General features: G+C 42.7%; 1 protein-coding gene across 1 annotated transcript in view; it reads left to right on the forward strand.

Moving 5' to 3' along the window:
* Positions 1-22318, forward strand: part of LOC115172559 (protein unc-79 homolog) — a 51522-nt gene that overhangs the window by 8939 nt on the left and 20265 nt on the right. The window contains exons 7-23 of the mRNA XM_029730111.1: positions 55-184; positions 314-378; positions 1210-1298; positions 1690-1730; positions 2689-2717; positions 6546-6775; positions 6946-7117; positions 7317-7547; positions 7800-7990; positions 8271-8394; positions 8902-9045; positions 9491-9706; positions 9974-10201; positions 10336-10486; positions 10802-10881; positions 11036-11184; positions 11529-11686. Of these exons, the coding sequence (XP_029585971.1) occupies positions 55-184; positions 314-378; positions 1210-1298; positions 1690-1730; positions 2689-2717; positions 6546-6775; positions 6946-7117; positions 7317-7547; positions 7800-7990; positions 8271-8394; positions 8902-9045; positions 9491-9706; positions 9974-10201; positions 10336-10486; positions 10802-10881; positions 11036-11184; positions 11529-11686 (2428 nt within the window). The remainder of the gene's footprint in view (positions 1-54; positions 185-313; positions 379-1209; positions 1299-1689; positions 1731-2688; positions 2718-6545; positions 6776-6945; positions 7118-7316; positions 7548-7799; positions 7991-8270; positions 8395-8901; positions 9046-9490; positions 9707-9973; positions 10202-10335; positions 10487-10801; positions 10882-11035; positions 11185-11528; positions 11687-22318) is intronic.

The raw sequence follows: 22318 nt of genomic DNA on the forward strand, positions 1-22318 counted from the left end.
CTTTGAGAGGTTCATACATTTTAGTTCTCTATGGCGTGTGTTGTGTTGTGGCAGGACCTGCTGTATGTCATATCCTACGGACCATCCCAAGTAAAGCCTCCAGCCGTGCAGATGCTCTTTCATTACTGGCCAAACCTAAAGCCCCCAGGAGCCATCAGTGAATACAGAGGCCTGCAGTACACTGGTGAGGGGCTTATGGTCTGCCTGTCAGGTTGGTCTTGTGTGCAACAAACCTTTAGATTGCAGGTCTAATCCTCCTTCCACCTCTCCATCTCTCCCCTCTCCCTTTTTCCCTCCGTTCTATTTTCCACAGCCTGGAACCCCATCCACTGCCAACACATTGAGTGTCACAATGCCATCAATAAACCTGCCGTCAAGGTAATATCTGACTAACTACTGTACACTGTGTACACAAACATAAAGTGAATACACAAAGTATGTGCCAGATTGCCATGATGTGTAAAAGCGTCTTCGTGTTTTCTGCTGGAAGCACAACATTAAAGGAACCAGCGAATGCTTGAGTGACTTTTGTTGTTCTGTCGTGTAATGATATCACTGGCCACACAACTCGAGGCCTGTTTGCACTGCTCTGCGTGTCTCTGCTCAACTGTGCTCAAAACTGTCAAGTAGAGCGGAGAAAGGAACAGGGGCAGGGACGGGGCAAGATTTCAATTACCCAGGAGCACAGAGGGGGTGTGGGGGGTGTGTGTGTGTGTGGGGGGGGGGGTTCCTAATTGGAAGCCATGACCCCATACCGCCCCTGAGGATAGTATGCCTGTAAACGAGAGCAGTAAATTACAGAACACCATCTGAGCATCTCGGCCATTAGCACTGTGGCCTAATACAGGGCCATGCACAGATCATTGATAACAGAACAGAGACATATGCATGCTGCCAGCCTCAGACTAAAGGCAAGCGGAGACAGGTAGAGGGGACATTATATATATTATATATATTACCAGTCACAATTTTGGTCATACCTACTCATTCCGGGGTGTTTCTTTATTTATACTATTTTCTACATTGTAGAATAATAGTGAAAACATCAAAACTTATTTGAGTTTGAGGTGTTATCACGTGTCATGGCACAAGCATTGAAGAAATAGGGTGTGGTATGCACTTCTTAGGACCCCTACAATCATATATCACTGCTACTATTGTACTGTATATTCCTTCTGGATCCTGTAACTGTCTGTTGTCGCCCTATAGATGTGCATCGATCCCACCCTCTCCGTTGCCCTGGGAGAGAAGCCCCCTCCTCTGTACATCTGTGAGGAGTGCAGCCAAAGGATATCAGGGTCTGTTGTTGTAAAACCTTACTCTCCACCAAGATGCCATTCCAAACATACGTCACCTGCTGTCTGCTTCATTATTCCGGTCATTATCCTGAGGGAGAGGCATCACCATGGTTGCATAATTCCATTGAGCAGATAATGAGATTGCCATCACAAACAACTTGTTCTCATTTCCTCTGACTTATGGCATACTGTATACAATGTCTATGTATAGCTCTTTAGAATACAATGTCTCTTCCTTGATCCTCACTAAAGACTCACAATATATCATGAAGCAGTCATGCAGACTACTGTATATGTTTGTGTATTTGCTAGAAGTGTATTTATAACTCTGAGGTAGTCTCAGCTAACTATAATTTGATTTATGATTTATATATTTGTGTGATCTTTACAGAGATCATGCAGAATGGCTTGTTGATGTGCTCTTGCCCCAAGGTGAGTGTTAGCAAATTAATCGCTCTCTCTCTCTCGCTCGCTCTCTCTCTCTCTCTCTCTCTCTCTCTCTCTCTCTCTCTCTCTCTCTCTCTCTCTCTCTCTCTCTCTCTCTCTCTCTCTCTCTCTCTCTCTCTCTCTCTCGTCAATCAAAGAGGAGTTGTAGTTATGACTGTAGGGAGGGAGGTGGAAGTTAGGCTGAGTGCCCACATGAAAATAAATACATTATACAATAGAATACTAAAGTAATTACTATAGTAAACTGTAGTATACTGTAGAATACTATACTACACGCTGTAGTATCCCTCAATCATGTGTAGTACTTATTATAGAATGTTGTGGTATACTGTAGAATACTATAGTAATAACTACAGTATTATCCCAAAAAATGACACTAGTAAATACTACAGTAATGTTAGCAAAAACACTATGGTTTTTTCATTATAGTAAATACTACAGTATTTAATTTGCATATACTGTGCCCACTCCCCTCTCCCATATCCCAGTTTGTGCCACCCATAAGTGAGAAACCTACATGCCAAATATAGACCAAATATTGTGTTCCCTACAGGTTACAGAAAAGAGCAGAAGCACTGAACTACCTGTTCAGAATGACTTACCTTCAGGTTATGTGCTCTTTTAGTATTTCTCCAGTAGGTTTCAAGGATAAAGCCTCCGATTCCATGTCAAATATAATTTAAAAAAGCGCTAGAGTAAATACTACAGTAAGGTCTGCAAAAACACTACAGTAAATACTACAGTATACTACAGTCCACAAAAACACTACAGTAAATACTACAGTATACTACAGTCCTCAAAAAACACGAAGTAATTATAGTATATACTACAGTTTGTTTTACTATAGTATTTCTACCATGGTATACTACAGTATTTTTATGTGGGTGAACCCAATGTCTGTCTGTATGTTATGGTGAATATCTCTGTGGCCTCATCTTTACAGCTGAGATATCTGCTATTTGTCAAAAGAAGGTAAGGCCTGAATGTTGGTGCATTCATATGTGTTTGTGTTTGCTGGTGTTTGTATTTGTTTGTGCTCTCATCAGTTTATGCTGAATTCATAGTAGTATATTTTATGGCTAAAAATACATGGCTAAAAATGAGTACCCCTTTTTTCTACATATTAGACCAACAAGTGAAGTAGAGTTAAATAAAGGTTAAATAAAAAAATAATAATAAAATAAAAGAGTGGTGGATTGGAATTGTTTGCTAGTTTGTTTGCATTTTTGGATGGCTTTGCTTACCTAATCATGGACAGTGGCTGTGCCGCCCTTGCTATGTCATTGCTGGTTAATGTGTTAGTTAATGCATAGTGCCTTGGGAAAGTATTCAGACCCCTTTACTTTTTCCACATTTTGTTAGGTTACAGCTTTATTAAAAAAATGATAAAAGAAATGTCCTCATCAATGCATACCCCATAATGACAAAGTCGAAACAGGTTTTTCAATTTTTTTGCAAATGTATTAAAAATGAATAACTGAAATATCACATTTACATAAGTATTGGAATGCATTTCAATTAACAGGTGTGCCTTAATTTGTGGAATTGATTTCCTTCTTAATTGAGACAATCGGTTGTGTTGTGACAAGGTGGGGGGGTATATAGAAGATAGACCTGTTTGGTAAAATACCAAGTCCATATTATGGCAAGAACAGCTTAAAAAAGTAACGAGAAATTACAGTCCATCATTACTTTAAGACATGAAGGTCAGCCAATGAGGAAAATTTCAAGAACTTTGAAAGTTTCTTCAAGTGCAGTCGCAAAAACCATCAAGTGCTATGATGGAACTGGCTCTCATGACGATTGCCACAGGAAAGGAAGACCCAGAGTTACCTCTGCTGCAGAGGATACGTTCATTAGAGTTAACTGCACCTCAGATTGCAGCCCAAATAAATGCTTCACAGAGTTCAAGTAATGGACACATCTCAACATCAACTGTTCAGAGGAGACTGTGTGAATCAGGCCTTCATGTTCAAATTGCTACGAAGAAACCACTGCTACAGGACACCAATAAGAGACTTGCTTGGGCCAAGCAATGGACGTTAGACCGGTGGAAATCTGTCCTTTGGTCTGATGAGTCCAAATTTGAGAATTTTGGTTCCAACCGCCATGTCTTTGTGAGACGCAGAGTAGGTGAACGGATGATCTCCGCGTGTGTGGTTCCCACCGTGAAGCATGGCGGAGGAGGTGTGATGGTGTGGGGGTGTTTTGCTGGTGATACTATTGGTGATTTATTATGAATTCAAGGCACACTTAACAAGCATGGCTACCACAGCCTTCTGCAGCGATACACCGTCCCATCTGGTTTGTGCTTAGTGGGAGTATCATTTGTTTTTAAACAGGACAATGACCCAAAACACACCTCCAGGATGTGTAAGGGATATTTGACCAAGAAGGAGACTGATGGAGTGCTGCATCTGATGACCTGGCCTCCACAATCACCTGACCTCAACCAAATTGAGATGGTTTGGGATGAGTTGGAGCACAAAGTGAAGGAAAAGCAGCCAACAAGTGCTCAGCATATGTGGGAACTCCTTCAAGACTGTTGGAAAAGCATTCCTCATGAAGCTGGTTGAGAGAATGCCAAGAGTGTGCAAAGCTGTCATCAAGGAAAAGGGTGATTACTTTGAAGAATCGAAAATATAAAATATTTTATACTTTTTTGGTTACTACATGTTTCCATATGTGTTATTTCATAGTTTTGATGTCTTCACTATTATTCTACGAAATAGAAAATAGTAAGATATATATATATATATATATATATATATAGTTATATAGTTATATAGTTATATAGTTATATAGTTATATCATGCCATCATGCCAACATCCATCCAGTGTTTATTTACCAATGACTAGTAAAAGTGCTTGATTTGATTTGAGGAGAGAGGTAACCACTTGTGTCATTCAAGTGCTGTAGAAAGAAACACTATACTAGCCTGCTACAGGCTACAGGGACCTAAAGTGGAACACTCCCTTCATTACTTGTCCGATGGACGGCCCAGTCTTAATGGAACTGGCAGGGCATGATGTTTGTTCCGGAACACAGTCCCAAGGGCATAAAAGTTCCCCCTTGTTTCCCACGGAGACTGACACACAATTCAAAATTCTCAGGTAGTGTATCAAGCTGAGCAGCCGGCCAACAACTGTCCTCCATCCCAGTTCATCCAGCAGCAGTTTTAATCATCACACAGCCTTTTCAATAGGCTTTGTCCCACCGCAGAAAGCTCTTTAAACTCTTACCTGGACCCACGCCAGCTCTCTCATTACCAGCATATTGTTGTTCTATCTGAGAGGTGATTGCTAGTTACAGCTAGACTAGGGGTTGCCTTCACAGTGTACTGTAGTTACAGTATAATACACTCATATATTGTGTAGACTATAGTCCATTAACCAAGTTTTCAGCATAATGTAACAACAAGTTATGGATTGTGTGCAGCTGGGGTTTTTCGTTGAAGGAAAGAATTGTCCGTTTTATGTTTTTGTGAAGAACAGAGACGGGGAGGGAGGAAGAGAGGAAGAAAACAGAGAAGGGGAAGATCTGTTAATTTGATAGGTGGTAATGCATCTCTGTAATGGCCAAAGCTTTTAGTGGCTGATCAGATTAAGCCAGTCCACAATTGCCACCATTTTTTGGGGAGAAATGAGACACCATAGAGACATATCTAAGAATGTTGCTATCTGTCCCATGGCAGCGTACACATTAGTATACACACACAAATGTACTCAAAGTGAAAGAACACCACTCATTCATTTCATTTGGAATGTCTAAACATCAGTGTATTTATTGAGGCATATGAGCATTTTATCTTATTTCACTTAAAGGGAAATTTCACAATTGTTCAACTTCATATTCATCATCTCCAGCACCACCCCAACATCAACATATGTGAAAATGGTGCGTTTCTATGTTTTGTAGTAAAACATATACACTGAGTATATAAAACATTAAGACCACCTGCTCTTTCCATGACAAAGACTGACCAGGTGAATTCAGGTGAAAGCTATTATCCCTTATTGATGTCTCTTGTTAAATCCACTTCAATCAGTGTAGGGGAAGGGGAGGAGACAGGTTAAAGAAGGATTTTTTAGCCTTGAGACAATTTACATGGATTTTATACATGCCATTCAGATTTTATACGTGCCATTCAGAGAGTGAATGTGCAAGACAAAAGATTGAAGTGCTGTTAATCGGGGTATGGTAGTAGGTGCCAGGCGCACCGGTTTGTGTCAAGAACTGCAACACTACTGTGTTTATCACACTCAACAGTTTCCATGTGTATCAAGAATGGTCCACCACCCAAAGGACATCCAGCCAACTTGACACAACTGTGGGAAGCATTGGAATCAACATGGGCCAGCATCCCTGTGGAATGCTTTCGACACCTTGTAGAGTCCATGCACAACGCATTGAGGCTGTTCTGAGGGCGAAGGTGGTATATTCAGTGTAAGTGTTTCCAATGACATCATCAGTGTGCATTGTGTGATTTTAACCAATTATGAGAAGGTATTTTCTACTAATTATCTACTAATTGGTTGATGATGTCATTGGAAACACTTATCTTCCTCTGTCTTTTTTACTACAAAACATAAAAACACGCAATTTTCTTATATGTTGTTGTTGCAGTGGAGCTGGAGATGTTGAGAAGTTGAAAATGTTAGAAATTTCCCTTTAAATGGTGCAAACAGTTTAGATTTCTGTAACCAAAATAATTTACATTTTTATATTTTTATAACATTTTTATATTAAAATGATAAGAGGAGTTGTTGTCCTCTCATTGTCCCCTCTCTGTCTTGTAGAACTGTAGCTCACATGTCAGGAGGGCGGTTGTCACCTGCTTCTCAGCTGGCTGCTGTGGGCGCCATGGCAACCGGCCCGTCCGCTACTGCAAGCGTTGCCATGTCAACCACCACAGCAGCGAGACGGGGGCTGCGGCGGAGACCCATCTCTACCAAACCTCTCCCCCTCCCATCAACACCCGCGAGTGTGGGGCAGAGGAGTTGGTGTGCACTGTGGAGGCTGTTATCAGGTAAACATCACAGCATCACAGACATTACAGGCAAACAACCGTATGCTTCACAATTGCACTGAATTCAACCAGTTATCTATCTCTCTATCACTATCCATCTATCTATCTCCCTCTGTCTTTCTGTCTGTCTCATTCTTGATTCCCCCTCTCCAACCATCTATCAACATCAGCCTACTGAAGGAGGCGGAGATCCACGCGGAGCTGCGTGAGTTTGAGCTGAACAGGCGTCGTCAGATGGGCCTGTCTGCCTCCCACCACTCCCTTGACAACATTGACTTCGACAACAAAGAGGACGACCAGCATGACCAGAGGCTCCTCAGTCAGTTTGGCATCTGGTTCCTGGTGCGTGGCTCGCTGGTCTATCACTCACTATCGCAGTAGTGAGATTAGGATGTTGACACACCTGTCTGGGCTCTTATTACCAGCCCGGGCTGTACTCTCTTCATAGTGCAACATTTTAATGCTTTAACCGTATCTCTCTCCAATCTTGGAAGCCCCTGACTGACCATGATACCCTGCATCCTTGCCCCCATCCCTGTAGGTGAGCCTGTGCACCCCCAGTGAGAACACGCCCACAGAGAGCCTGGCGCGGCTGGTGAGCATGGTGTTCCAGTGGTTCCACTCCACAGCCTACATGATGGACGACGAGGTGGGCTCCCTGGTGGAGAAGCTCAAGCCCCAGTTTGTCACCAAGTGGCTGAAGACCGTGTGTGACGTACGCTTCGACGTCATGGTGATGTGCCTGCTGCCCAAGCCGGTGGAGTTTGCCAGGGTGAGGAGGAGCGGGGGAGGGGTGGAGAGGGGAGGAGGAGAGGTGTTGGAGGGTTAAGGTGGTTGAGCTTCAGGGGGTGTTCGTGAAGGGTTGTAGGGTGTAATGGTGGGTGTAGGGTAGTATGGGGTTTGGACTTTTTTTCCACTGGCAATGCACACTGTAGGGACAACAAGTGATGGTTGTGTTCCTTGGTGAATACCCTCCATGGTTATACCTGACCTTGTGTATGTGTCTATGCACCCATATCCCCAGGTGGGGGGTTACTGGGATAAGTCTTGCAACACGGTGACCCAGCTGAAAGAGGGGCTGAACAGGATCCTGAGCCTGATCCCCTACAACGTGATCAGCCAGCCGCTGTGGGAGTGCTTCATGCCAGAGTGGCTGGAGGCCATCCGCACTGAGGTGCCTGACCAGCAGCTCAAGGAGTTCAGAGAGGTGCTCAGGTACTGTATACTGAACTTCCTCCAAGTCGCCCAGTTCACTGTACTACCTCCTCTACGTCAATGGGTTCCTATGGTTACTGTTGACGCAGAAGTAATTTTCTCTCTTATGAGACAATTTGAATGTTATGTGAAATGTAATGTGACTATGTGAAACACACAGTCATGGGTAGACAGTGAAAACAGACTTGTTTAGCTTCCATTGTTACACCTGAGAGAGATGCTATACTAAGCCTCAGCTCTAAAAGCATTTCCCCACCTCTCCCCTCTGTTCTCCCTGAAGCAAGATGTTTGACATTGAGCTGTGCCCCCTGCCCTTCTCCATGGAGGAGATGTTTGGGTTCATTAGCTGCAGGTTCTCAGGCTACCCAGCCTCTGTGCAGGAGCAGGCTCTGCTCTGGCTGCATGTGAGTATAAGGCCTGTGGCTTTTAACGAGTGTCCATTTCATATTGAGTGGTTGATTTCATGTGTGAAATGAACAGGTTGTCATGATGTGTGAGTGCCTGGGCTTTACTGAATATCGAACTGGGTCACACGGCTAGCATGAGACCAGAGTTCTGAGAGGGAGAGAGGAGGGATTTTGATTCCACTCACAGCCTGCTGTCCTATTTGTACATGGATGGATTTTCACGTTTTCTGTCATGACTGTGATTACAGACACCAAAGTAATTCAATCTGACTATATAGGTCACACTCAAAGCAGCACTACAGGAGTATGTGTACTACATTCTAGTGTCTTGTCTTTTGCCTCTCTTAACATCTCTGTTGTTTGTTTGTGTGTTTCATATGTGCGTGTGTAAACCTGTTTTTGTCATTAATGTGTCTTGTGGGTGCGTATGAGTTTGGTCTGCATCTTTGTGTGTTTGTGTATCTGTTGGTGTGTTTGTTTGTGTGTGTGTCTGGGTGGACCCAGGTGTTGTCAGAGCTGGACATTGTGGTGCCTCTGCAGCTGTTGGTCGGGATGTTCTCTGATGGGGTGAACTCTGTGAAGGAACTGGCCAATCAGAGGAAGGCTCACGTCTCAAATCTAACTGGGGAAAATACTGAGGCTCGGAGGGTGAGATGTCATACTATGTCATCAACTCCCATGCAAAACAACCTCAATGCCAAAGAAAAAAGCTCTTATCGCTCATATATTTCCTTTCTATCAATGAACAGTAACAGAAGAACAAATGAGCTCAGGACAGATACAGTTTACATCCACAATAGGAAAATTCTTGCTATCTAGCTACCCTTTATTGTCAACCATCCACGGCCCTGCGTTGTCATGGTAACTGCTGAAGTCTAAATATAGTCCTGTTTAAGGGGCTTAATTAAGTTTTGCCATCGTTCAGATTTATCATTGAAAGTTAAAGCCTTCGGCTCATCTATCCACAGTATATTTGTTGTATATTTCTACACCTGAATAACCCTTGATAACTTGGAGGGTAATTCTAAGGATAGTACAAATATGAAACAATGAGACGTTTGTGTGTGTGTGGGTGCGTGCGTGATGTCCCTAGGAAAGCGTGGTTTCAGATCCAGGCCGTCTTGGGCAGCACAACACCCTGAGCCCATTCCCCAGTCCGTTCCGGAGCCCATTCCGAAGCCCCCTGCACTGCAGTCCCTTTAAGAACCTAGGCCATGCTACAGGAAACTGTGCCCTGGACCTGGACTGTGACGATGATGACATGAACCTGAGCTGCTTCATCCTCATGTTTGACCTCATCCTCAAACAGGTGGCCAAGTCTTTGAGCATGAATGTGCATTTTGTTTGTGTGCTGATTGGGTGTGTTTGTTTGCATGTGAGCAAGGAAGTGTGTGCTGTATATTAATGTATTACTTTGAAGCTCGGAAGGCACATTCCAGACATGGGTTCAGTTATACACTACTGTTTGTTGCATTTTACAATGCCTCATTGAATACGTCACATCCACCAAGTTGAGTTCCATCCCACTTTCTATTGGGTTCTCCTGTTCAACCTGTTGTGTTGGTTCCTTGTCCAGATGGAGCTCCAGGATGACGGCGTGATGCTGGTTCTGGAAAGCAGCCTGGGGAAAGACATCGTGGGCATCATCAACAATGTCTTCCAGGCCCCGTGGGGTGGCTCCCACACCTGTCAGAAGGATGAGAAGGCCCTGGAGTGTAGCCTGTGCCAGTCTAGCATCTTATGCTACCAGCTGGGCTGTGAGCTCCTAGAGAGACTCACCCCCAGGGAGGAGATACATCTGGTGGTGAGACACACATGCACACACACTCCTGTAAAAACAACATGATGGATGTCCTGAAGCATCCCAATTGTTTTTCAGTGGTTGGTAATTCTTACTGCATTTGGTTGTCAATAGACATGATTGTGTCTTCCCTATAGGAGCCAACAGATGGCTTGGATGACACATTGCTGTTGCCTCAAGTGTTTGGACCTGAAAAAGGGACAAAGGGAGGGACAGAGGAAGGGGACCACCCTACCAGCACACATACTGACAACCCTACCAATCAAAGTGACTCTCCTGAAAACCCATGTATGTATCCATGGTAACCTAAGGCTTGGGTTGGAAGGGTTTTAAAATGAGTACAGAATGTCTCAATGCATTGATATAGATCTGCTGAAACACAAGCAGAACAATGCTCAGTTGTGTCGGTGTAAACACCTCATTATTATAAAAATGTAATCCCAAATGTATTGTTTGACCTGAAGCCAACGAATGTGAAAAATATGAAATGAACACTTCTCTGTAACAGTTCAGAGGCAGTGTGCAACATGAAAAGGAAACACTGCATAGTTTCTCCTTTGCTAGGTATTTCTCTGTTTTATATCAAAGCTTTCTGTCCTACAGCAATGAAGAATAATCCTGACAAGAAGTTTTCCTACCAGCAGCTCCCTGTGTCTCTCAAGCTAATATACACCATTCTGCAGGTACCTGCTAGTCCACCTGTATCTAGTGTTAAAGCATCTTGTAATGTACAGATATAAACTATCTAAATAATAGATGCGTAATCAAAGAAAATAATCCCCTCATTAGAAAAGATTGAGTGAGGAAATGAACTCTACCTTCTGTTTATCTATGTAGGAAATGTCCAAGTTTGAGGAGCCTAATATCCTGTTCAACATGCTGAACTGTCTGAAGATCCTGTGTCTCCACGGAGAGTGTCTGTACCTGGCCCGTAAGGACCACCCCCAGTTCCTGGCCTACATCCAGGAAAAGATGCTTATTCCCAGGTCATCACAGTCACCGCATGGGGCCCCTCCTGCAGTTTCACACATAGCTTGTTGGTTTTCTACAGATATCTTTGCGAGTACTTTCTTTAAACATGACTTGAGCCATGAGATGTAGCTACATGAAGCAACTGAAATTGTCAATCATCATCTTAATGAAAGTTGTACTGGATCATCAAAAATGTGAAGAGCAGCCAGGTGTGTGTGTGTGTGTGTGTGTGTGTGTGTGTGTGTGTGTGTGTGTGTGTGTGTGTGTGTGTGTGTGTGTGTGTGTGTGTGTATGTGTGTGTGTGTGTGTGTGTGTGTGTGTGTGTGTGTGTGTCTCCTGTGATACTTGTATGTTCTAGACTGTGGACCATGCTGAAGGCCGAGTTCTGCCAGCTGGCCTCCCTGGCCGTGCCCCAGCTCCTGCATGCCCTCTCCCTCTCCCATGGAGCAGACATCTTCTGGAACCTGGTGGATAGCAATTTCAACAGCAAGGACTGGAAGATACGCTTTGAAGCAGGTGATTGATATAGGATGCTTCACCGTACGTGTGTGTGTCTCCGTGTGTGTGTGTGTGTGTTTACGTACAGTACCAGTAAAAAGTTTGGACACACCTGCTCATTCAAGGGTTTTTCTTTATTTTTACTATTTTCTACATTGTAGAATAATAGTGAAGACATCAAAACTATGAAATAACACATATGGAATCATGTAGTAACCAAAAAAGTGTTAAACAAATCAAAATATGTTTGAGATTTGAGATTCTTCAAAGTAGCCACCCTTTGCCTTGATGACAGCTTTGCACACTCTTGGCATTCTCTCAACCAGCTTCATGAGGTAGTCACCTGGAATACATTTCAATTAACAGGTGTGCCTTGTTAAAAGTTCATTTGTGGAATTTCTTTCCTTCTTAATTAATGCGTTTGAGTTGTGTTGTGACAATCAGTTGTGTTGTGACAAGGTATGGGTGGTATACAGAAGATAGCCCTATTTGGTAAAATACCAATTCCATATTATGGCAAGAACAGCTCAAATAAGCAAAGAGAAACAACAGTCCATCATTATTTTAAGACATGAAGGTCAGTCAATCCAGAAAATGTCAAGAACTTTCAAAGTTTCTTCAAGTGCAGTCACAAAAACCCTCAAGCGCAATGATGAAGCTGGCTCTCATGAGGACTGCCACAGGAAAGGAAGACCAAGAGTTACCTCTGCTGCAGATCATACGTTCATTAGAGTTAACCTCTATGGGACCGGCGGGACGAATTCGTCCCACCTACGTAACAGCTAGTGTCATCCTGTGGCGCGATTTTTAAAACGTTTGAAATGCTATTACTTCAATTTCTCAAACATATGACTATTTTACAGCTATTTAAAGACAAGACTCTCGTTAATCTAACCACACTGTCCGATTTCAAAAAGGCTTTACAACGAAAGCAAAACATTAGATTATGTCAGCAGAGTACCCAGCCAGAAATAATCAGACACCCATTTTTCAAGCTAGCATATAATGTCACAAAAACCTAAACCACAGCTAAATGCAGCACTAACCTTTTATGATCTTCATCAGATGACACACCTAGGACATTATGTTGTACAATACAGGCATGTCTGTTCAATCAAGTTCATATTTATATCAAAAACCAGCTTTTTACATTAGCATGTGACGTTCAGAAAAAGCATACCCCCCGCAAACTTCCGGGGAATTTACTAACAATTTGCTAAATTACTCACGATAAACGTTCACAAAAAGCATAACAATTATTTTAAGAATTATAGATACATTACTCCTCTATGCACTCGATATGTCCGATTTTAAAATAGCTTTTCGGATGAAGCACATTTTGCAATATTCTAAGTACATAGCCCAGCCATCACGGGCTAGCTATTTAGACACCCGGCAAGTTTAGCCTTCATCAAAATCATATTTCCTATAAGAAAAATGGTCTTACCTTTCCTGTTCTTCGTCAGAATGCACTCCCAGGACTTCTACTTCAATAACAAATGTAGGTTTGGTCCCAAATAATCCATCGTTATATCCAAACAGCGGCGTTTTGTTTGTGCGTTCTAGACACTATCAGAATGCTAAATCACGGTCGTGCGCATGGCGCAGAATGTGACAAAAAAAAATCTAAATATTCCATTACCGTACTTCGAAGCATGTCAACCACTGTTTAAAATCAATTTTTATGCAATTTATCTCGTAGAAAAGCGATAATATTCCGACCGGGAATCTGCAATTAGCTAAACAGCCGAATGAAAATACTCCACGGGGGCAAATCGCGCACGCGCCTAATTCTGTTGTCCCCTGATGCGACACTTGGAAAAGGAGATAATGTGTTTCAGCCTGAGGCTGCCTCGTTATCGTTCAGGTTTTTCCCGGGTTCTGAGAGCCTATTGGAGCCCTAGGAATTGTCACGTTACAGCTAAGATCCTTACTCTTCAATAAACAGAGACAAGAAGAACGACTCCTTGTCAGACAGGCCACTTCCTGCATGAAACCTTGTCAGGTTTTTGCCTGCCATAGGAGTTCTGTTATACTCACAGACACCATTCAAACAGTTTTAGAAACTTTAGGGTGTTTTCTATCCAAACCTGAACAATAATATGCATATTCTAGCTTCTGAGTTGGTGTAGGAGGCAGTTAAAAATGGGCACATATTTTTTCCATAATTCTCAATGCTGCCCCCTAGCCCGTAGAGGTTAACTGCACCTCAGATTGCAGCCTAAATAAATGCTACACAGAGTTCAAGTAACAGACACATCTCAACATCAAATGTTCAGAGGAGACTGCGTGAATCAGGCCTGCATGTTCGAATTGCTGCAAAGAAACCACTACTACAGGACACCAATAAGAAAAATAGATTTGCTTGGGCCAAGAAACACAAGCAATGGACATTAGACCAGTGGAAATCTGTCCTTTGGTCTGATGAGTCCAAATTTTAGAATTTTGGTTCCAACCGCCGTGTCTTTTGTGAGACGCAGAGTAGGTGAATGGAGGATTTCCGCATGTGTGGTTCCCACCGTGAAAAATAGAGGAGGAGGTGTGATGGTGTGGGGGTGTTTTGCTGGTGACACTGTCAGTGATTTATTTAGAATTCAAGGCACACTTAACCAGCATTGCTACCACAGCATTCTACAGTGATACGCCAACCTATCTGGTTTGTGCTTAGTGGGACTATCATTTGTTTTCAACAGGACAATGACCCAAAATACACATCCAGGCTGTGTAAGGGCTATTTGACCAAGAAAGAGAGTTAGAATTCTGCATCAGATGACCTGGCCTCCACAATCACCCAACCTAAACTCAATTGAGAGAGTTTAGGATGAGTTGGAGCGCAGAGTGAAGGAAAAGCAGCCAAGTGCTCAGCATATGTGGGAACTGCTTTTAGACTGTTACGTTTCGCTGGTTGAGAGAATGCCAAGAGTGTGCAAGGCAAAGATATATTTTACATTTACATTTTAGTCATTTAGCAGACGCTCTTATCCAGAGCGACTTACAGTAGAGTGCATACATTTTTATGACATTTTAAATACTGGCCCCCCGTGGGAATCAAACCCACAACCCTGGCGTTGCAAGCGCCATTCTCTACCAACTGAGCTACAGTATTTTGTTTAACACTTTTTTGGTTACTACATGATTCCATATGTGTTATTTCATAGTTTTGATGTCTTCACTATTATTCTACAATGTAGAAAATAGAACAAATAAAGAAAAACTTAAATGAGTAGGTGTGTCCAAACTTTTGACTGGTACTGTATATATTTGAAGTTAGATCCAAATGTTTTATTGTGGCATTGTCACAGAGCACCGCAGAGCACCAATTAGTATATAATATTATAATATCAGTATGCTACATTCACATTTATTTAATTTAAAATACTCTGACCATAAACATCATTAGAAGTAGATATTGATTACATTAGCAAAGCAACATTGAAAAATAACAAGAACAATTGCTAAGGGAAATGATGTGTCATGACTACAGATCATGTACACACATGAGCCATAGGATAATGATGATCATGAATTCTAATGATCTAATTATGGCCCCATATTATCTGTTCTGAAACGTATGGTAATTTACTTTTCTGTGTAAATCAACAACAAAAAATACATCAGTTGGGTGCCAAAGCAATACTATGACCCACATAATAGATTATCCATTATATTGACCAAGTACTCTAGTGGCCACTCTAACAATGAAAAGAAATGTCATCAAAAATGGAAGGCAGTCAGGAGGAAGCAAGATCAGGTGGGACCATTCTAGTCAATGAGATGGCAGATACGTGTGTGAACAACAGGCACATGGTTTCCACTAGTTACTACAGCCACCATGTCAAAATTGGCAATATCGTAAGATTTCATGAAACAAATATTTGCTTTTTGGTCCTAATTTAAGGTTAGGGTTAGACATAAGGTTGGCAGTGTGGTTAAGGTTAGGTTTAAAATCTCATTTTAAGAAGAGAAATTGTAGAAATAGGTGCCGTTTATGACTTTGTGGCTGTGGTATCTAGTGGCAACCAGGCACAGCGCCGATATAAAGTATTTTTTTCTCCCAGTTCCCGGGATGTCCCGTGTCCTATCTGTCCCACACTTGTAACAACCTAATCATTATGAAGCTTCTAATCTATAAAATAAGCCACAGGTTGCAAATAAGCCATTACATTTTTGAGTTAATCAATTTCCAGCGTGTGGGCGTATAAAGCGAACATATAGTAACCCCAAGGTCACTCGTTCGAATCTCATCACGGACAACTTTAGCTAATTAGCAACTTTGCAACTATTTACTACTTTTTAGTTACTTTGCAACCACTTAGCATGCTAGCTAACCCTTCCCCTAACCGTAACCCCAACCTTAACCCTTTAATCTAACTCCTAACCTTAACCATAACCCTAACCTGATCTCCTAACCCTAATCCCAAGCCTAGCTAACGTCAGCCACAACAAATTGGAATTTGTAACATACTGTATCATGCGTTTTGCAAATTTGTAAATATCATACAAATTGTAATTCGTAACATATCATACGAAATGTATAATGGACATCCATAAATGAATTACATAACATAGGAAATGTATAATGGACATCCATAAATGAATTACATAACATACGAAATGTATAATGGACATCCATAAATGAATTACATAACATACGAAACGTAACATATCATACTAATTGTGAAGTGTCCCAGATATATATTTACTATATACAGTTGAAGTCAGAAGTTTACATACACCTTAGCGAAATACATTTAAACTCAGTTTTTCGCAATTCCTGACATTTAATTCTAGTAAAAATTCCCTGCCTTAGGTCAGTTAGGACCACCACTTTATTTTAAGAATGTGAAATGTCAGAATAATAGTAGAGAGAATGATTTATTTCAGCTTTAATTTCTTTCGTCACATTCCCAGTGGGTCAGAAGTTTACATACACTCAATTAGTATTTGGTAGCATTGCCTTTAAATTGTTAACTTGGGTCAAACGTTTCGGGTAGCCTTCCACAAGCTTCCCACAATAAGTTGGGTGAATGTTGGCCCATTCCTCCTGACAGAGCTGGTGTAACTGAGTCAGGTTTGAAGGCCTCCTTGCTCGCACACGCTTTTTCAGTTCTGCCCACACATTTTCTATAGGATTGAGGTCAGGGCTTGGTGATGGCCACTCCAATACCTTGACTTTGTTGTCCTTAAGCCATTTTGCCACAACTATGGAAGTATGCTTGGGGTCAATGTCCATTTGGAAGACCCATTTGCGACCAAGCTTTAACTTCCTGACTGATGTCTTGAGATGTTGCTTCAATATATCCACATAATTTTCCGTCCTCATGATGCCATCTATTTTGTGAAGCGCACCAGTCCCTCCTGCAGCAAAGCACCCCCACAACATGATGCTGCCACCCCTGTGCTTCATGGTTGGGATGGTGTTCTTTGGCTTGCAAGCCTCCCCCTTTTTCCTCCAAACATAACGATGGTCATTATGGCCAAACAGTTCTATTTTTGTTTCATCAGACCAGAGGACATTTCTACAAAAAGTACGATCTTTGTCCCCATGTGCAGTTGCAAACCGTAGTCTGGCTTTTTTATGGCAGTTTTGGAGCAGTGGCTTCTTCCTTGCTGAGCGGCCTTTCAGGTTATGTTGATATAGGACTCGTTTACTGTGGATATAGATACTTTTGTACCTGTTTCCTCCAGCATCTTCACAAGGTCCTTTGCTGTTGTTCTGGGATTGACTTGCACTTTTCGCACCAAAGTAGGTTCATCTCTAGGAAACAGAACACGTCTCCTTCCTGAGCGGTATGACGGCTGCGTGGTCCCATGGTGTTTATACTTGCGCACTATTGTTTGTACAGATGAACGTGGTACCTTCATGCGTTTGGAAATTGCTCCCAAGGATGAACCAGACTTGTAGAGGTCTACAATTGTTTTCTGAGGTCTTGTCTGATTTGAATTATGAGTGCATGTCTACTTATATTAAATATATAATTATTAATATGCGCCTACTGTATGATAGCTAATTAATTTGCTAGCTAACTAATGTTAGCCTGCCTAGCTGGAACTTCTGAAGAAGGAAAATGTTTTATTTCTACAATTTCCAAAAGAGAACCAAACAGCAACATATTTACTTTTTACGAGACGTGTTTGTACCGTCATGTGCATTAGTAGCACAATTTCTAACTTATTTGCATTCATTTTTACTTACACTTGTATGTTGACTTCTCCCTTGATGTTGTTTTTAAGTTTTCGCAGACTTTTCTTAGCGTATGTACAATCGTCTCGAATTGAATTATGGGGAGTGTCAGGCCCCAGAGTGAACGTAATTGTACACTCGCAAAGCTGACTAAAAACGAGGGCCGAGGGGCTTAGGTTCAAACTTCCCTTGCTTGGCTAATCATTTAGACCGTCCTCCAAGATGGCGACGGGGATTTTTATTTATTTTATTTTTATTTCACCTTTATTTAACCAGGTAGGCAAGTTGAGAACAAGTTCTCATTTACAACTGCGACCTGGCCAAGATAAAGCAAAGCAGTTTGACATATACAACAACACAGAGTTACACATGGAGTAAAACAAACATAGTCAATAATACAGTATGGCCCTCCTGCGCCTTCCCTTCGGAAAAGCTGACCACGACATCATTTTGTTGCTCCCAGCCTATAGACAGAAACTAAAACAGGAAGCTCCCGCCCTCAGGTCTGTTCAACGCTGGTCCGACCAATCAGATTCCACGCTTCAAGATTGCTTCGATCACGTGGACTGGGATATGTTCCGCATTGCGGCGAACAATAACATTGACGAATACGCTGATTCGGTGTGCGAGTTCATTAACAAGTGCATCGGTGATGTTGTACCCACAGCGTCTATTAAAACATTCCCCAACCAGAAACCGTGGATTGATGGCAGCATTCGCGCAAAACTGAATGCGCGAACCACTGCTTTTAATCAGGGCAAGGTGACCGGAAACATGACCGAATACAAACAGTGTAGCTATTCCCTCCGCAAAGCAATCAAACAAGCTAAGCGTCAGTACAGAGACAAAGTGGAGTCGCAATTCAACGGCTCAGACACGAGAGTTATGTGGCAAGGTCTACAGTCAATCACGGACTACAAAAGAAAAACCAGCCCCGTCGCGGATTACAATGCCTTGCTCCCAGACAGACTGAACAACTTTTTTGCTCGCTTTGAGGACAATACAGTGCCACTGACACGGCCTGCTACCAAAACCTGTGGGCTCTCCTTCACTGTAGCCAACGTGAGTAAAACATTTAAACGTGTTAACCCTCGCAAGGCTGCAGGCCCAGACGGCATCCCCGGCCGCGTCCTCAGAGCATGCGCAGACCAGCTGGCTGGTGTGTTTACAGACATTTTCAATCAATCCTTATCCCAGTCTGCTGTCCCCACATGCTTCAAGAGGGCCACCATTGTTCCTGTTCCCAAGAAAGCTAAGGTAACTGAGCTAAATGACTACCGCCCTGTAGCACTCACTTCCGTCATCATGAAGTGCTTTGAGAGACTAGTCAAGGACCATATCACCTCCACCCTACCTGACACCCTAGACCCACTCCAATTTGCTTACCGACCCAATAGGTCCACAGACGACGCAATCGCCATCACACTGCACACTGCCCTAACCCATCTGGACAAGAGGAATACCTATGTAAGAATGCTGTTCATCGATTACAGCTCAGCATTTAACACCATAGTACTCTCCAAACTCATCATTAAGCTCGAGACCCTGGGTCTCGACCCCGCCCTGTGCAACTGGGTCCTGGACTTCCTGACGGGCCGCCCTCAGGTGGTGAGGGTAGGTAACAACATCTCCACCCCGCTGATCCTCAACACTGGGTCCCCACAAGGGTGCGTTCTCAGCCCTCTACTGTACTCCCTGTTCACCCATGACTGCATGGCCATGCACGCCTCCAACTCAATCATCAAGTTTGCAGACGACACCACAGTGGTAGGCTTGATTACCAACAACGACGAGACGGCCTACAGGGAGGAGGTGAGGGCCCTCGGAGTGTGATGTCAGGAAAATAACCTGACACTCAATGTCAACAAAACAAAGGAGATGATTGTGGACTTCAGGAAACAGCAGAGGGAGCAGCCCCCTATCTACATTGACGGGACAGTAGTGGAGAGGGTGGAGAGTTTTAAGTTCCTCGGCGTACACATCACGGACAAACTGAAATGGTCCACCCACACAGACAGCGTGGTGAAGAAGGCGCAGCAGCGCCTCTTCAACCTCAGGAGGCTGAAGAAATTCGGTTTGTCACCAAAAACACTCACAAACTTTTACAGATGTACAATCGAGAACATCCTGTCGGGCTGTATCACCACCTGGTACGGCAACTGCTCCGCCCACAACCGGAAGGCTCTCCAGAGGGTAGTGAGGTCTGCACAACGCATCACCGGGTGCAAAATATCTGCTCTCCAGGACACCTACACCACCCGATGTCACAGGAAGGCCAAAAAGATCATCAAGGACAACAACCACCCGAGCCACTGCCTGTTCTCCCCGCTATCATCCAGAAGGTGAGGTCAGTACAGGTGCATCAAAGCGGGGACCGAGAGACTGAAAAACAGCTTCTATCTCAAGGCCATCAGACTGTTAAATAGCCATCACTAACATTGAGTGGCTGCTGCCAACATACCGACTCAACTCCACCCACTTTAATAATGGAAAAATTGATGTCATCAATTTATCACTAGCCACTTTATATTATATAATGTTTACATACCCTACATTACTCATCTCTTATGTATATACTGTACGCTATACCATGTACTGCATCTTGCCATCTGATGTAATTAAATGTATCACTTGCCACTTTAAACAATGCCACTTTATATAATGTTCTCATACCCTACATTGCTCATCTCATATGTATATACTGTACGCTATACCATCTACTGCATCTTGCCATCTTGATGTAATGTATCACTAGCCACTTTAAACAATGTCACTTCATATAATGTTTTCATACCCTGCATTGCTCATCTCACATGTATATACTGTACTCTATACTATCTTGCCTATGCCGTTCTTTACCATCACTCATTTATATATTTTGTATTCATTCCTTTACACTTGTGTGTATAAGGTAGTTGTTGTGAAATTGTTAGGTTATATTACTTGTTAGATATTACTGCATGGTCGGAACTAGAAGCACAAGCATTTCGCTACACTTGCATTAACACCTGCTAACCATGTGTATGTGACAAATACATTTGATTTGATTTGAGTAGAAAAATAAGTCTATACAATGTGAACAAATGAGGTGAGATAAGGGAGGTAAAGGCAATAAATAGGCCATGGTGGTGAAGTAAATACAATATAGCAAGTAAAACACTGGAATGGTAGATTTGCAGTGGATGAATGTGCAAAGTAGAAATACTGAGGTGCAAAGGAGCAAAATAAATAAATACAGTAGGGGAAGAGGTAGTTGTTTGGGCTAATTATAGATGGGCTATGTACTTGTGCAGTGATCTGTGAGCTGCTCTGACAGATGGTGCTTAAAGCTAGAGAGGGAGATAAGTGTTTCCAGTTTCAGAGATTTTTGTAGTTCGTTCCAGTCATTGGCAGCAGAGAACTGGAAGGAGAGGCGGCCAAAGGAGGAATTGGCTTTGGGGGTGACCAGTGAGATATACGTGCTGGAGCGCGTGCTACGGGTGGGTGCTGCTATGGTGACCAGCGAGCTGAGATAAGGGGGGACTTTACCTAGCAGGGTCTTGTAGATGACCTGAAGTCAGTGGGTTTGGCGACGAGTATGAAGCGAGGGCCAGCCAACGAGAGCGTACAGGTTGCAGTGGTGGGTAGTATATGGGGCTTTGGTGACAAAACGGATGGCACTGTGATAGACTTCATCCAATTTATTTAGTAGGGTATTGGAGGCTATTTTGTAAATGACATCGCCGAAGTCGAGGATCGTCAGGATGGTCAGTTTTACGAGGGTATGTTTGGCAGCATGAGTGAAAGATGCTTTGTTGCGAAATAGGAAGCCAATTCTAGATTTAACTTTGGATTGGAGATGTTTTATGTGAGTCTGGAAGGAGAGTTTGCAGTCTACCCAGACACCTAGGTATTTGTAGTTGTCCACATATTCGAACTCAGAACCGTCCAGAGTAGTGATACTGGACGGGCGAGCAGGTGCAGGCAGCGATCGGTTGAAGAGCATGCATTTAGTTTAATTGTATTTAAGAGCAGTTGGTGGCCACGGAAGGAGAGTTGTATGGCATTGAAACTCGTCTGGAGGTTGTTAACCTCTATGGGCTAGGTGGGACATGACCGTCCCACTCTATTCAACAGCCAGTGGAACAGCGTGGCGCAAAATACAAAAACCTCAAAAATGCAATCATTTCAATTTTTCAAACATACGAATATTTTACACCATTTTAAAGATAAGACTCTCGTTAATCTAACCACATTGGCCGATTTCAAAAAGGCTTTACAGCGAAAGCAAAACATTAGATTATGTTAGGAGAGTACATAGCCAAAAATAATCACACAGCCATTTTCCATGCAAGCACAAAAACCCAAAACACAGCTAAATACAGCACTAACCTTTGATGATCTTCATCAGATGACACTCCTTGGACATTATGTTATGCAATCATGCATGTTTTGTTCAATCAAGTTCTGTAAATGTAAATATTTAT

Source organism: Salmo trutta, chromosome 33 (genome assembly GCF_901001165.1).
Source record: "Salmo trutta chromosome 33, fSalTru1.1, whole genome shotgun sequence".
NCBI lineage: Eukaryota > Metazoa > Chordata > Actinopteri > Salmoniformes > Salmonidae > Salmo > Salmo trutta.